At 41.1% G+C, this 14,991-nt stretch overlaps 2 protein-coding genes and 1 non-coding gene across 3 annotated transcripts; all 3 read left to right on the top strand.

Annotated features, from left to right (window-relative positions):
- Window positions 1–387: 387 nt before the first annotated feature.
- Window positions 388–5,259, top strand: plaa (phospholipase A2-activating protein). Its single transcript, XM_069672380.1, has 14 exons — window positions 388–590; window positions 1,011–1,204; window positions 1,284–1,384; window positions 1,574–1,694; window positions 2,005–2,172; window positions 2,316–2,451; window positions 2,655–2,824; window positions 2,909–3,060; window positions 3,143–3,362; window positions 3,484–3,549; window positions 3,627–3,698; window positions 3,889–3,996; window positions 4,293–4,463; window positions 4,588–5,259. Exons 1-14 carry the CDS (start codon window positions 442–444, stop codon window positions 5,154–5,156), a joined length of 2,397 nt encoding a protein of 798 aa, XP_069528481.1. The 5' UTR covers window positions 388–441; the 3' UTR covers window positions 5,157–5,259.
- A 1,281-nt stretch (window positions 5,260–6,540) lies between these two features.
- On the top strand, window positions 6,541–13,986 carry haus6 (HAUS augmin-like complex, subunit 6). The gene is made up of 16 exons (XM_069672583.1): window positions 6,541–6,683; window positions 6,891–6,986; window positions 7,078–7,156; window positions 7,692–7,824; window positions 7,981–8,125; window positions 9,756–9,818; window positions 9,902–9,959; window positions 10,135–10,308; window positions 10,582–10,778; window positions 10,890–11,019; window positions 11,147–11,249; window positions 11,340–11,403; window positions 11,995–12,136; window positions 12,246–12,344; window positions 12,495–12,630; window positions 12,782–13,986. The coding sequence occupies exons 1-16, from the start codon at window positions 6,541–6,543 to the stop codon at window positions 13,489–13,491; spliced, it is 2,472 nt and encodes an 823-aa protein (XP_069528684.1). The 3' UTR covers window positions 13,492–13,986.
- Window positions 11,509–11,639, top strand: LOC138601673 (small Cajal body-specific RNA 8). The gene has a single exon (XR_011309166.1). It is a non-coding gene; the product is annotated as a small Cajal body-specific RNA 8 (non-coding RNA).
- Window positions 13,987–14,991: the final 1,005 nt, after the last annotated feature.

Here is a 14,991-nt window from a genome sequence, read left to right as displayed (position 1 = left end):
AAAAACAAAAACAAAAAAACTTTAGGCTTTTATTTTACGACAAAAATCTCGTTTCATACTGTTTCCTGCTCGTTCACGGTTGTGGGCAGGTTGGTGGTGCAGCGCAGTGCACCATCGGCAAGAGAGACAACCATATACAAAACAGGCTGCTGCCGCCTGCTGGTGACACATGCCCACTACATGTGGGGCAGTATACAGTATGACTCGTTAATTGTATTTAATCTTTTTTTTTTTACTATGTATTTTTTCAATCCACTTTCTCAATAATACAAGGTAAACTCACTTCGACTCACTTTTAATTTCATTGAAATTAAACGATATTACTTTTAACTGAGATGAGTGACGTCATTCAACGTCCGCTAGCATTAGCGGCCGGTGTTTGTTGACAGCAACGCCGCCAAGCATACTACAGTGGTGGTTTCATTGTGTTTTCGGGGCAAAATGGCATCATCTAACTCATACAAACTCAGGTGCTCCATCCCGGGCCACGAAATGGACGTTAGGGGCCTCGCGACTGCTGTATTTCCAGAGGGAGCTTTCGTGTCTGTGTCAAGAGACCGAACCGGAAGAGTCTGGGTACCAAACTCAAGGTAGCTAGCTTTAGCATGCTACTGACTTTCTAATTGTGATGGTTTAATACGGTTTATTTCAGTTTACAAGTAACCCTGTTGTAAGGAAATGTGTTCAACCCAAAAAATTGCAGTAAAGCAGCCAACAAACACCAATGAAGTAATTTGGTTAGTTATACTTTCGTGTTAACTTTGGTAGTTAAGTTAGCTAGCACGCGCTTTGCTAACGTGTACTCAAATTAGCTTTGTCATTCATTCAACTGCAACTGTCAAATTAGCACCGTTGTTCTAGTACTTGTTAGAGTTCACCAGCTCTAAGGTGTTGTTTTATTTCAGTTAATTTTACTGACTATAAGCCATACAACTGTCACCCACTTGTTCCCATACAAGAAAATAATTTCATTAAGGATGTTCTTGCTCTCTTTCTTCTCCACTTGACAGCCCTGACAAAGGCTTCACAGAGATGCATTGCATGTCTGGCCACTCAAATTTTGTATCCTGTGTGTGCATGATCGCACCTAGTGAAACATATCCTCGAGGACTTATTGCCACGGGAGGAAATGATAATAACATTTGTGTTTTCACACTGGACCAACCACAGCCCCTTTTCATCCTCAAGGGTCACAAGAATACTGGTGAGATATGCTTTACTCAGCACTTTAAGGATAATAACATGTTAAGAAGCATGTAATTTCGAATGTTTATTCTCCACAGTTTGCTCTCTATCTTCTGGGAAGTTTGGGACACTTTTGAGCGGCTCCTGGGACACTACAGCTAAAGTCTGGCTCAATGAGAAGTGCATGATGACCTTAGAGGTATGCTGAAGGTTCTGTGATAGTACACGTTACTCTGATCTTCAAGAGTTTTCCTAAAAATTCAGCTATTTATTTATTTTCGTGGAACCTGGATGTAGTTGACATTGAATCCATCTAGAAATTTGTAATAGGCATAAATTGGATTGATTGGTATGACCAAGCAAAATCTGTGTTTGCTTCTTGCTCCAGGGCCATTCTGCAGCAGTGTGGGCAGTTGTCATCTTACCTGAACAAGGCCTTATGCTGTCTGGATCAGCAGATAAGACCATCAAGCTTTGGAAAGCTGGTCGATGTGAGAAGACGTTTACAGGTAAGATTTTGGATTAATTGAATAAATATTTTTTTATTTTATTTTTTTTTCATTAACTCTGCTTGCATGTCAGGTTATTGTATAGGTTATCATGTATTATTCTAACCTTTTAACTAGCTTAGAACCAACAAAACATAGCAAAAATGTCAGTTCAAACTTTTCAGTAGGAAATTATTTAATTTTTGGTGATTGCTGAACTTTGTGTTCGCTAAAAAAAATATTTTTCAAACCATAATAATTCAAAACAAATTTCTTGTCCTGGAATGGAAAAATTCATGTTTAAAACCAAGCCTCTTTTATTTCACTTTAGGTCATGAAGACTGTGTAAGAGGACTAGCAGTGATCAGCAGTACTGAGTTCTTCTCTTGCAGCAATGACACAAGTATCAGAAGGTGGCTTGTGACAGGCGAATGTGTACAGGTCTATTACAGCCACACCAATTACATCTACAGCCTGGCTGTCTTCCCCAATAGCCAAGGTTTGTTCATTTATATTAATATTTAAATGCCTATAAAAGAGCTAAATGAGAGATTTGCAATGTCTTCTAACTAACAGCTGCTGCTTAGTTATTTATTGAACCAGCATCCTCTTATTCCTCTGACTGATGCTACATCCCTTTAGATTTTGTAAGCACCGGAGAGGACAGGACTTTGAGGATATGGCGGCAGGGAGAGTGCACTCAGACCATCCGCCTGCCTGCTCAATCTGTCTGGTGCTGCTGTATTCTACCTAATGGTGATATAGCCATTGGAGCCAGGTAACAGAACTTCATTTGGCATGCTGATGTGCAGTCAGTCCATAACCATTTCCATGGTCATATAAACTATTAATACATTTAGGCACCTTTTTGCACTGCTATTAAATGACTTCACTTTTGCCGTCACACAAGGAGATTGACGGTTCAACGGACACAATAAGTACTCTTGTAGTTAATCCACATGCTGCTTCCTCTGCCCACAGTGATGGCATTATCCGTATATTTACGGAAGCTGAGGACCGCATGGCGAGTGCAGAGGACCTGCAGGCTTTTGAGGATGAACTCTCCAAAGCCACCATCGACCCAAAGACAGGCGACCTTGGAGACATCAAAGTGGAGGACCTTCCTGGAAGGGAGCATCTTGATGAACCTGGTGAGAAAATAGACTGACCTTTACTTCATCTATATTTCTAAAATCACACATCCAAGATGTCATCAACACGTTTGTTTCCTCCAGGGAATCGTGACGGACAGACACGATTGATTAAAGAAGGACAGAAAGTTGAGGCATATCAGTGGAGTGTTGGCGACGGACGCTGGATGAAAATCGGAGATGTGGTTGGAGGCTCAAACCAACAGACATCAAAGAGTGTGATGTACGAAGGAAAGGTAAGACCAGAAGCTTATTAACAAGGCAAACCATGCACGCACACATGAGAACAGTCATGAGTGACTCCTGATCTCCCCTCAGGAATACGACTACGTCTTCACCATCGACGTGAATGAGGGAGGGCCGTCAATGAAGCTGCCTTATAACGTGTCAGAGGACCCCTGGCTGACGGCACATAACTTTTTGCAGAAGAATGACCTGAGCCCCATGTTCCTCGACCAGGTTGCCAATTTTATTATAGAGAACACTAAAGGACACGTGGTGGGACCTGCCCAGCCTGCTGATGGCGACCCATTCACTGGTAATGCCGAATAGTTGATTCTTTAGTCTGTTTTTTAGCCTTTTGCTTATATGCTGGGCATTTTGTATATGTCAATAACAGCAATTAGATGTTCACAAGTTTTTTTTCTCTTCATTGACAGGAGGAGCTCGGTATATCCCCGGGGGTCCTGATGAAAGGCCAGGCTTTGGAGCGGATCCCTTCACCGGTACAGTATGTTAGATTTTTCACAATCCGACAATCCCCAGAGATTTTTTCTTATCACAGCTGTTTTCGTCCTCACAGGCTCTGGCCGCTACATCCCGGGGTCCGGTCCAAACCCAAGTGCTCCTGCAGGTGTGGCAGATCCCTTCACTGGTGAGTTATTACGAAATGAACCTCAGATTTTTTTGCACATATAAGTGTAGACCAAAGACTAAAGAAGCTGTTCAGAAGTATACCAATGCACACATTTCTCCTTAATAAAAAAAAAAGTACAAGGCAGTTGTGTTTTATTTTAATCCTTTAGTATTGAGTTCATATGATTATACTCCTCCTTACTCTACAGGAGGAGGTGCCTACTCCTCAGCAGCCCTCAGACAGACGGCGACCAACATCTACTTCCCCAAGACTGACGGTGTGACTTTTGAGCAAGCTAATATCCCGCAGATCATTGGTGAGCATTTCAAGTTTATGTTTTATTATATTAGTATGTTACTTTTAACTATGTGGAACTTTGATATCTAACCTTTTAATCCCACCAGGTAAGTCATAGTATCTGTAAGATTCATCTACAAAGCTTAACTAGGAACAGGTCAGGAAAATAGATTCCTTCGAGGTTCATCTCGGCCTGGCACATACTCAAAAATATTATCCTTGTGTGACTTTTGTCTGAATGGCTTTTTCAGTTATCAATGCACAAAGGTTCATTCATGCTGTATCTTGGTCTATGATTTGTTCTTTCCTCACCAGCCAAGCTAAAGGAGCTGAATGGAGGAGCCCCTCAGGAACACAAGCTTTCTGAAGAAATCCTGGAAACTCTTGAGCGGCTGCTGATGTCTGTGTGTGAGCCCAATTCCTCCAATTCTCCCCCAACCATCCAAGAGATCAACCTGCTGTGGAAGGCCTCTCACTGGCCCGATGGTACAAACAGCTTTTACAGCATTCCAACCTATTTTTAAAGTCTTTCATTTCATTATTTAGTGAGGTCCTTAAGGTCCCCAACGTTCACTAACCAAACTCTCCTTCCCTCCCCTCTGGACTCTAGACATCGTGTTTCCTGTCCTGGACATTATGAGGCTGGCTGTGCGCCACCCACTGGTTAACGAGAGCCTCTGTGGAGAGGCAGAAGGAGTCCAGCTGTGCAACCACCTGCTGAGCCTGATGAGGCCTGAGGGGCGTCCTGCTAACCAGATGCTAGCACTGCGGACTCTGTGTAACTGCTTTACCGGCAGGCACGGCCGAGCCCTCCTCATGGCCCAGCGTGAAACGGTGCTATCACGCGCTGCTGACTTGGCCTCCGTCTGCAATAAGAACATCCACGTTGCCCTGGCCACTCTGGTGCTTAACTACGCTGGCTGCCTGCACAGCCAACCCGATCTGGAAGCCAAGGCCCAGTGCCTGTCTGTGGCCAGCAGAGCCCTGGAGACCGTTCAAGACAAGGAGGCTGTTTTTAGGCTGCTGGTGGCCTTGGGAACCACTGTGGCCTCAGACCAGACAGCCAAGGACCTGGCTCGCTCGCTGGGTGTCAACTCTCAGATTTCCAAATACTCATCAGTGTCTGATCCATCTAAGGTCGCTGAGTGCTGCCAGCTGATTTTAAAAGAACTACAATGATGTGAATGATTAGAAAAAAAGAGCACTTGTTTCTTACTATTACTCTGTTCTGCTTAATCGGTTGTGGTGGAGACTTAAATAATTGTATGTTCTGCAATAAAAAATGGACAAATAAAATATCTTAGTCTTTTGACTAATTTGTTGGAAAATGAAGGGTGAGTGCATGTAATACTGGCTTACAAATGTGTAAGAACTATGAACAATATACTCTGTAGAGTCAAATTTCTGCCTTGCTGATAACATGTTTTATATTGTCTCCTGCTGGCATGCAAAACTTTAACTTGGAGAAGATTACCTTCAAAATAATATTACAAGTGAAATCCAAATTAATAGAAGGAAAAAACAAGTCTGTGAGGTACTCTTACAGACTACTGTGACTGCATCCTTTCAGTCAAAACGCTTTCTATAAAATATAAAACAAGTCTCTAAGCTTGGTAACAGTTGTCTTCCAGTGGTTTATTGATGATAAAAATGACCCTCCACTTTGACGTCTTTAGCAAAATTAGAAAATATTTTGCATACAGTAAAAACTACAGTAGGACACAGATTGTCACTTCAGGCTCATTGTTTGACTGATCAGTTGTAACATGTACACATAATAATTAGTGTCCAAAGATATATATATATTCAATTTTGACAGCATTTGAATATAGATTTGTTGAGTTATAAATTAATTTGCATATTTTGAAAAGACTGATGGACTCCAAGAAGCACACTGTGCAAGTATTGTTTGGCTTCTCCGAACGGTCCTTGAGATGTCGCTCTTAACTGACCACATGGGGGCGCTATTGGTAGCATTTTTGAAAATGCTAAGCGTTTTCGGATAGGGCACCTTACTATTAAGTTTGAATATTTTAGCACTTATAGTTGTTGAGATATCAAGTTTAAAGCATTACAACCATTTAAATTATACATTTATTTAATCTTCCCTAACTTCTTGTGTAAATCTATTTGTATTTAATCAAGAAAGAAAGAAAGAAAGACAAAAGTAAGGATGGGCGGCCGCATCACCGCTCACCGGAAATACTTGTTAACAACATCCGGGTGCTTATTGGAAAAATTGGCGGTTGGAGTTGTTAATGTTGTGTCTCCGTGCTCCTGAGTAGTTTAGTTTACCAAATATGAACTCACACTTATTGTAACTTAACATAGCGCTTAAACACATGTAACTCTATCTCTGTTGGTGCGTGTTAATTTGAGAACACTTTGTTAAATGTGTGTCGAAAAACTCAAAACAAGTTCGGAGGAAGTTAGCTAGCCAACAGTAAACTTTGTAGCTAGCAGCTAAAGCTAGCTGGTTAGCTGCTTACTATTAAAGATAGCCAAGCTGGCTTTCTGACCAGTCGCTACTGGTAACTTTCAAGCTGCATTCTCCCTTGGAATAATGGCGAACCCGGTATTACTGCAGAAAAAGAATGGCAAATATCTGTGGTTTTCTCTACTCGGGCTCGGATTTCAACCAGATATTGCTATGTCGTCAATCGCCGGCAAAACCAAACTTAACGTGAAACACATCAACCTGGGGCCGTGAGTGTGCTTAGTAATGATGAAGTTTGCATACAGTGTAATATTGCATGACCAAGAATGGTTTGTCCCATGTAGCACTGAATACGACTATTTAATGTTAGCTACTTTTACTTTGTAACATTGTATTAACATTCAAGTTGTCATTTGCAGCGCTCTTAATGTTAAGCTTTATCCTAACTAGGTTGACTGTTATTTTCTGGCCAACAGGAATATGTTCGACAAACCAAACAAGGATGCCTTCTACATAGTGAACCATTTCCTGTTGTTCAAACTCAACCCGACACGATTCAATGAGGCATACAGGTAAGGTTATTGGTATGGCGAACCATTGACACGAACAAATAACAGTTCCAAGGATTTCTCATGAATTTAACACAATTTTCGTTTGGACTAGGCACTGCTGGCCTGTTTTAGACCACAAAGCAGATGCTGAATTTCGTAAAGTGACCTGCGCTTGGCTGCGAGAAATTATGGTAAGGAAACCCCAGCTATCACAGTCCGGATGTTGTTTCCATCTTTCTTCGTTTGTTGCTTTATCTGTTGTGGCTTTCCTTTCACCCACGTCGGCTCCAGTCACAAGCTTATCATAAAGTTTGTTTGCAGTTCTTGTACAGCATAAAGGCGATATAAATCCACATATAAAAAACAGTAACAGGGCATAATGATTGACAAGGGACTAATAGAGACTCACTCAAAGTGACCAAATCCTGTAATATCACGATCTGAAAATATCCTTTATAAAATGATTGGGGGGGGACTTTGCATCATTCTGGTTCAGATGGTGATTACTGAAATATTCATACCCTGTTAACTGCAACATCTCCAGCTGGAGGCTGATTCTTTCTATTTGTTGCATGTCGTTACCCACCCTCTATCCCCAAATGTCCTGTCTGTTTTTCAACTCACAATCAAAGGCAAACATGTCTCATATATATTTTAATCCACAAATGCTGCTTTATTCAATAGTATGCCACAATTCACATCAACCTTCTTTTTTTCACTCTGTAGGATGAAAGTGCAAATGCAGGATCCAAAGTTGTTGCATCATTGTTCCTCTCTCCTGGAGGCCCCAAGTTTATCAGCTTGATGCTTCATTTGGCTAATCATGTCATGCTTCAGGAAATGAAGACATTCACCACAGGTAGATCCACTCAGAAAATCCTTTTTTAATACCAATAGCTCCTGTTCCCAATCTGACTTCAACTCAGAAGTGTAGATTGACATAGCATCATTACATCCCATTTATTAATTTGCCCTGAAGTTGTCATCAAATAATCTTGAATATTGTCATCACCAGATGACAGCTGGGTTCCTGAGGCTGCAGCGATGCCTGCTTCTTCACTTGACATGGCATTGAAACGACTCAATCAGATCCATTCCAGGTTTTTAAATGCTGCAGTGGACCAGGATCGTTTTCTCCATGAGTACCAGAAACGAGCCCAGTAAGTCCTCGAAGGCCTATCGTGGCAATTGTACAGAGCTCTATGTTGTTTTATACTTATAGCAGTAGAAATGGACTGTTGAAAGAAGCTTTCTCTTTTACTACAAGGGAACCTTTTTTACAAACCGCTCATCGCTATGGCAATGAAATCTTAATTTTTCCTCACTTGAGCCTGGCCTGTCGTGTTGTGGTTGCAGATTGCAACATACTGATGACCACTCCCTTTTAGAATGTGTAAGAACCTGCTGTGGTTGTGATAACCTCTCTGGAGCTTTTGTTTGGTTTGTCCTTCAGGGCTACTGTAGGGACATGTTGGTGCAACATGGCTAGCTCTGTGGAAGAGGAAACACTCCCTATTACCCCTTTTCCACGGAGGCAGTGTCAGGGCTGGTTAGGAATCAGTGCTCAATTGAGAACCAGTTTTTTGTTCCGACAGCGAAAGAACCGGCTCTCAGCCAGGAAAACAGTTTCCAGAGCAACTCTTTGCGACAAAAAACAAGGAAGGTTATAGATACAAAGGCGAAGCGGTGGTCGGCCGAGGAGCAAGCTGCCTCCTTGCAGTTTGGTCCTCGCAGGAGATCCAGAGCAAGCTGGAGGGATCGACGAGGACCAAAGCAATTTTGGAGGAGATCAGGCGCGAGATGGCTACAGTGGGGTTCGACCGCAGTGTTGAACAGTTCAGCAACAAGTTAAAAAAATAATAAACCATGTAGATATAAATGGTTCATTCTAAATGCATAAAAGACGCAAGTGAATACACTAATCAAACAATCATTTCTGCTAATTGATTCCCCTAAATCCAAAAGAATGATCCTTTTAATAAGGTTTATTTTATTTCTGAACCTAATAGCTGTACGGCCTGTTACTTTCGGCATGTGGTCATTGGATGCTTTCTAATACCCACAATTCCTATTTCTGATACAGCCTTTTGGTAATGTTATTGGAGTTTTGTTTATCGAAGGTAACCATGTTTTTAACATTTCTGATTTTTGCTATGGTCTGCAGCAGATCTCTGAGCAAGAAGGTCAAAGTTCATGACCCAGTGTTATGACAAATTAGTACGTTCCAGATGTATATATAACGCTTGCATGCAAAGGAAACAGAAATATGTGATACCTTGCTTCCTCTATTCTTGTTGTGTTGTTTAATTGTATGTATTTTATTTTACTGAGTATTATGAGTTGAAAAGTACTGCTCTTGATGTCGTTCCATTGGCTGGTAGTTTGAAGCCCCACCTGTTTTGTGTGAACTGATTACTTCGGTAAAGCCGTTGTTAAGGCTCAGTTGGTTGCAGCTGGTACACCACAGGTGAAACTCGTTTAGTTAACGATGGCTCAGCTCCATCAAGTGTCCTAAGATGCAATACCAGTGTTGCTGTGTTTTAATGATATCAATTACACCTGTGCTTTTCCTCCTGTGATCAAATGTCTCTTGTTATATTAAGTCCAATGCAAACCATGTGCTCAGTCAACTACATGTTGGGGATTGTAGATGGTGGTGTTTTATGTATTAACTTGGTGTGGGGGATTGTATAACATGATATTTTGTATTGCTTGTGGAAAATCAAATGCTACTGCTATTTTGGCCATTCTTTCCAAGCTTTTATTTATTGTTTTTTCCCACTTTTGAAGGATCCTCGTGAAATCAAAGAGGGATGTCAGAGAAGAGGGTGCCAAATATGATGAGCAACTCAAGTATGTATGGCTTTTTTCCCCCTCAGGTCTTTTGGCTTTTATATTTTTTAAGCAGATTCAACAACAAGACAATCTACTTTCAGGCATTGTAGCAGCGATTCTACACAAGAGGGAGCCTCTCCAGCTGAGAAGATCAAAAAGGTGAGTTATGTTTTATCTGCAAAACTTAATTCGAAACACTAAACACAATGTTAAAAAAGACATAACTGGACTGATACAAGCTTTCCTGCCTTTGTAAATACATTTTCCTAAAGAAGTCGCTCTGTACCGAGATGTGTTAATTGAAGAGCTCACATGGATATATGGTTATCCTAAGGTGCGCGCACTGTGGTCAGAGATTGATGGAATGCTGTCAACCACAAAAGAGGAGCAGCAGGCAGTGGAAAGTGTTTTGAAGGGGGCTGCAGATCAATACGTCCTGGATGGGACGGATCGGGTTCTGAAAATTCCCCGGACTCTGTTGGAGAGAGTTGAACGGCTCCCACATCAGGTGAGGGAAATGGGTCAGGTGATACTGTTACTTGGCATGTTAATCTCTATACTAGGCACATAAGACTCTTATTTATTTCACTGCAGATCCTATAGTTAAATTTTTCCCCCACACAATCAAATTTTGATGAAAAATGGTGGGCATAATCCAGGTTCCAGCAGTATCAAAAGATGAAGTAAAGAGATGAGCACTGCTGACATGGACTTAATCAGTGTAACTCCAAGAGGTGGATTTTCAGTCCGGACCTTGATTGTGTTTGTGTATGTTTTCCAGCTGAGTTCAGGGAACGTGTACGAGGCTGGCCAGCTGAACCTCCTTTGTGTGTTTGAGCTGATGAACCACACACTGCAGCTCCTTAAGGAGGAGCGCTGTCGGGTCTCGCACGCCCCCAAACCGCATCTTAATCCTGAGCGCCTGCAGGAGAAGTGTCAGCAAATGGCTCGTGTGCTGCAGGACCTCCACCTCATCAGGTAAACATTCTCGCCAATTCATTTGATGTCCAACCTGACATGCTGCAACATAACTAAGACCATAAACAGTTTAGAGTTATATCGTTATCTCTATAATACCTGTCACCACAGACAGAAGATTTCCAAGGAAGGAATTCCTGAGGTCAGGAGTACCGTCAGAGAGTTGGAGGCTGAGTGGGACAGGAAGTGGATGGATACACTGAGTAACACACCCCTAGTCTCGTTTCTGAATGAAGATCCTGTGAGTTGTCTTTTGGATTCTTGAACTTGTTATATACTAGATTTGCTTCAGTCATAATAGTCATATCAATCTGCCATTTTACCCTGGAATGCATGTGTTAATTTACAATTAATCTTGTCTGTTTTAGGCTCTCGGCTTCCTCTCACCAATGGCTCCGCTGTCTTTTGAACCTGCAGCCGATGCCACTTACAAAAGTAGTGTCTTCTCTCAGTTCCCTGCAACGCTTCTTGGTGAGCAAACCCTCATTTCATGCATATCATGTATTTATTTGGATTTATCACATCAGGTTTTGTTTCTAATTGAGCTTATACTCTTTTCAGAGGAGAGGCCTGCAGAGAGCAAACCACAAGAAAGTGTCCAGGCTTGTTCTTCTAACCTGAAGAGGTACCTTAATCTATTCTTTTAACGGTTATAATCGGAAAGGCCGACGATGATAGTTTCCAGTTTCATAAAGTTGTATTTGAAGTGTGTTAGGTTTTTGGATTCTGATGGGAGGCAGATACCTGGGCAGTCCTGAGCAGTGCTCTGTCCGTCACTAGTCCTCCCTACAGCATCCATGCTCTCTGATGACCGAGGCGAACTGAGAGAAATCGCCACGGACAGATACGGAGCAGACACTCTAAATTCACTATACAAAGTTATCTAAACATAATTGAATTTAAATGGTGTTAGAGCAGAGTGGAATACTTAAGTATCTTCTTGATACATATAATGAAATTTTAAGAGCTAATAGAAGACCTGAAGACTTGTCGTGTCATTCTGCAGCCTGACTTTAAAATTACCCTGCGCTCGTCCTTTTAATGAGGGCAATGTGCCAGCTTTGCTAATGTGTTAGCACTGAGCCAAGGCCACATAGCTGGCTATTAACGGCTACATTAAGATGCTCTAAGTATTGCAATGTGAGGAAAACACACTTTACTGTGCAAAGTTACAGGTCAATATGTTTGTAAAACATACTTTTTGTTTTTTAATCAGCCCTGTCCCTGCAACAGCTGAGAGGATTGAAAGTCCTGTCGTCACCACTGTAGCATCGTCTCAAGCGAATACCTCTCTGGACTGGCTTTTTGACACACCTCCAGCTCCTTCTGTGACAGAGCCATCAGTACCACCACTTCAGGCTAGTATTATATTTTAGATACCACTGTTTAACCTTAAAGTCCTGATTGAATTTACTCGACTTAAGAGTTTTTGTTATCAAGTTTCCTACAACAAACCTTGTTTTTCAGGCCAGTGTGAGGAAGACGGTCCATGTTCATCCGAAGGCGTCACCAATGAGGACCAAGACTCAGATATTGGACATGGAATGTGATAACCTCGCTGATCAGGTATAGCATGGATGGTTTGACAATATTTACTGAATAATTTATAAAGCGAATTATTTCTAAAGTCTGAAAAGAGGGTGAAAGTGGCATTGACCACAACAAGGGCTAGGACTTCGTAGGTTCGGTCCTGACTCAAGTGTGTGTGTGTGTTAGTTTGCAGATGCTGTAACTACAGCCAGCCCCACAGACGGCAGGGTCAAAGGTCTGGGCTTGGAGGGCCTTCTCAGCACTCTTCATGGAGATCCCTTCTCTACCAAAAAGCAGCTGCCACGTACACCTGAGAGTTTGAGTAAGTTAAAATCTATTTCATTTGCCATTAAATGTAGGTGATCAGTTCAAAGTAATGGACTTAAGTATGATGACTGTCCTCAATGTGATTAATGGAAAAAAAAATTGCATTCTTTCACCTTTTTATTTTAATTTTCTTTTTTGTTCTTCAGTTATGGATGTAAAGAGCTCCTGGCGTAAGGCACTTGCGGAAGATAAAGCTGAGAAAATTGGGCGCTCAGCCAAGTTTGAGGACAGTATAATGGGGAGGCTTACTCCCCTGGATGAGACTCACAATGAGTTCCTGAGCCCTGTTGGCCCCTCAAAGAGCGTCTTCTGCAGCATCAATCAGACTGTCACCAACGACAGCAGCCCACCTGTCAGCCAGCAGGAGAGTTTACTCAAATCTACCTTGCTGTGGGACACCTTCGCCACAGAGGCCCTCGACAGCCCGAGTGGCACAGGCAGCAGCGCGGTCCAGTTCAGCCTCGAGCACGAAACTCTCCCAGAAATGCCGAGCTGCGACAGTCTGCTGAGCCTTGACGATGAAGCGGTGGATATGAAGAGCGAGGATGACGAAGATCTCCTCATTCCCTCCCTGAAGAGCGAGGCGAAGCGTTCGCCGCTAACCACTTATCATTATGACGATGATGGTTCCTATATGGAGAGCAGGAAGAGGACTCCTGAGTGTCTTTTAACAGGACACAGGGGTCCTGCTTTGGACAAAGACTGGCTAATGGAGCCTTCAAAGTCAGTGGAAGCCTCAGACAAGGTCTTCTCACTGGACTTAGATACACTGGAGACGCAGTCGCCCACGAAGAAGCAGGAGTACAGCCTCCCAAAACTGATCACATTCTCCCCAATAGATGACATGAAATGTTAACTACATTCATATAGAAAACCACTTTTCAGCCTTGACTGTTAACTGTCTTTCTTTTTTAAGTCACGCAACTAATTTGCACATAACTAAAATAACCTACTTCTATCAAGTAAATACATTTTCTGACCATAAATATTTGCTTTTAATTTAAGAAAACATGAACTGCTAAATAAAATTGGAAAAGGTTAATTTCAATTTTACTTGTGTACATAATAATGACTTCTTTGTCTGCTTATGGCTTTTGGAGTGGAGCAAAATGGGACTTGAGGCTGTTTTCCCTTCAAATGTTGGGAAATGGAGTCCACTGTCTTGAACAAAGGCTACGCTGCCTCTTCCCCATAACATTTACATTGCACTATTGTCATGGTTTCTGACTAAAACTTCTTAACAAGATGTTTATTTCTTTGGATGTATGTAACCACAAATGTGCGAAAGTAAGGTCAGGCAGCTCGATTAAAAAAAAATGGCTGAATTTAAAAAAAAGTAGAAATAAAAATGTAATGCAAACATTCAGGGTTTCTTTATTTTTGAGTTTCAACTGCAGTCTGAAATTATCTTATGTATTGTATTGTCAGGTTTAATATCTCTAGCTTTCATTGGATATTTGATACAAACCAGTCTTAATAGAAAAACTCTGACTTGTGTTTTTTGCTTTATTATTGGTGTTGCAAATGGTAAAACGTCTCGTGCACCTGTTGCTGTTTTAATATTGGTGTAATTTCCCTCATTTTAAGAAGGGGGCGTCAGAGCCAAAAAACACAAAATGAAAGAAAAACAAGTGAGTCAAGGGAGTGTAAAAACCCCCGACACTGCGGGAAAAGGAACCCGTTTCACCTTCACAATAAAACGCAACATTTGGCATTTGGGGAAGAAAGATTTGAGATGCTGTAAATTATGTGTGTACAGTTTAAGACAATTATGAAAATTATCGTTTGATTTCTACATGTCATATCCTACCAGTTTAAATGGGGGAAATTATAGTATGTTTCTGCAGAAAAAAGTCTAAAATGTAACTAATCTTTTACATCTGAAAAAAGAAATGACATTCCCTACCAATACCAAGATAATTTATATATAATTTGTCTGTGTACAAATATTTTTATTCAGAAATAAGTATTGTAGGATTGTGGTTATTAATTTGTAAAATCTATTCTAAGCGTAATATGTAATATATACAAGGAAAAACGTTTTTGTATAAAAGTAAATACAAAATACATACATAAAAAGAGTATGAATGAATGGCACTATTTTACGGAAGCCCTTAGCGGACATGCATCCATAAATTTTATGTACTCGGTTTTCTGTAATGACGAGTTATTTCTGGTCGTTTTCTCGAGATCTTGACTTATTTTTCTTGTCCGCTAAGGGCTTCTGTACAATTGTATACAAGTTGCAAATGTAAGTTATACTCAACTTGGTATAAATATGAATCTAAAATATAACATACACAAAATACACTCATTTTCATTTATTTTTGATAAAATACACTCTTGTCATAATTAG

The sequence above is a fragment of the Semicossyphus pulcher genome, unplaced genomic scaffold (assembly GCF_022749685.1).
Source record: "Semicossyphus pulcher isolate SPU_LCO1_2020_fin unplaced genomic scaffold, fSemPul1.0.p SCAF_21, whole genome shotgun sequence".
Classification (NCBI taxonomy): domain Eukaryota; kingdom Metazoa; phylum Chordata; class Actinopteri; order Labriformes; family Labridae; genus Semicossyphus; species Semicossyphus pulcher.
This window is presented reverse-complemented; position numbering and strand designations above follow the sequence as displayed.

Coding starts and splice junctions, on each gene's coding strand:
- haus6 (XM_069672583.1), top strand. CDS start 6,541: ATGGCGAACCCGGTATTACTGCAGAAAAAGAATGGCAAATATCTGTGG. Junction 6,684..6,890: donor AAACACATCAACCTGGGGCC/GTGAGTGTGCTT, acceptor TCTGGCCAACAG/GAATATGTTCGACAAACCAA. Junction 10,779..10,889: donor CAGGACCTCCACCTCATCAG/GTAAACATTCTC, acceptor CTGTCACCACAG/ACAGAAGATTTCCAAGGAAG.
- plaa (XM_069672380.1), top strand. CDS start 442: ATGGCATCATCTAACTCATACAAACTCAGGTGCTCCATCCCGGGCCAC. Junction 2,173..2,315: donor TGTCTTCCCCAATAGCCAAG/GTTTGTTCATTT, acceptor ACATCCCTTTAG/ATTTTGTAAGCACCGGAGAG. Junction 3,363..3,483: donor TGATGGCGACCCATTCACTG/GTAATGCCGAAT, acceptor CTTCATTGACAG/GAGGAGCTCGGTATATCCCC.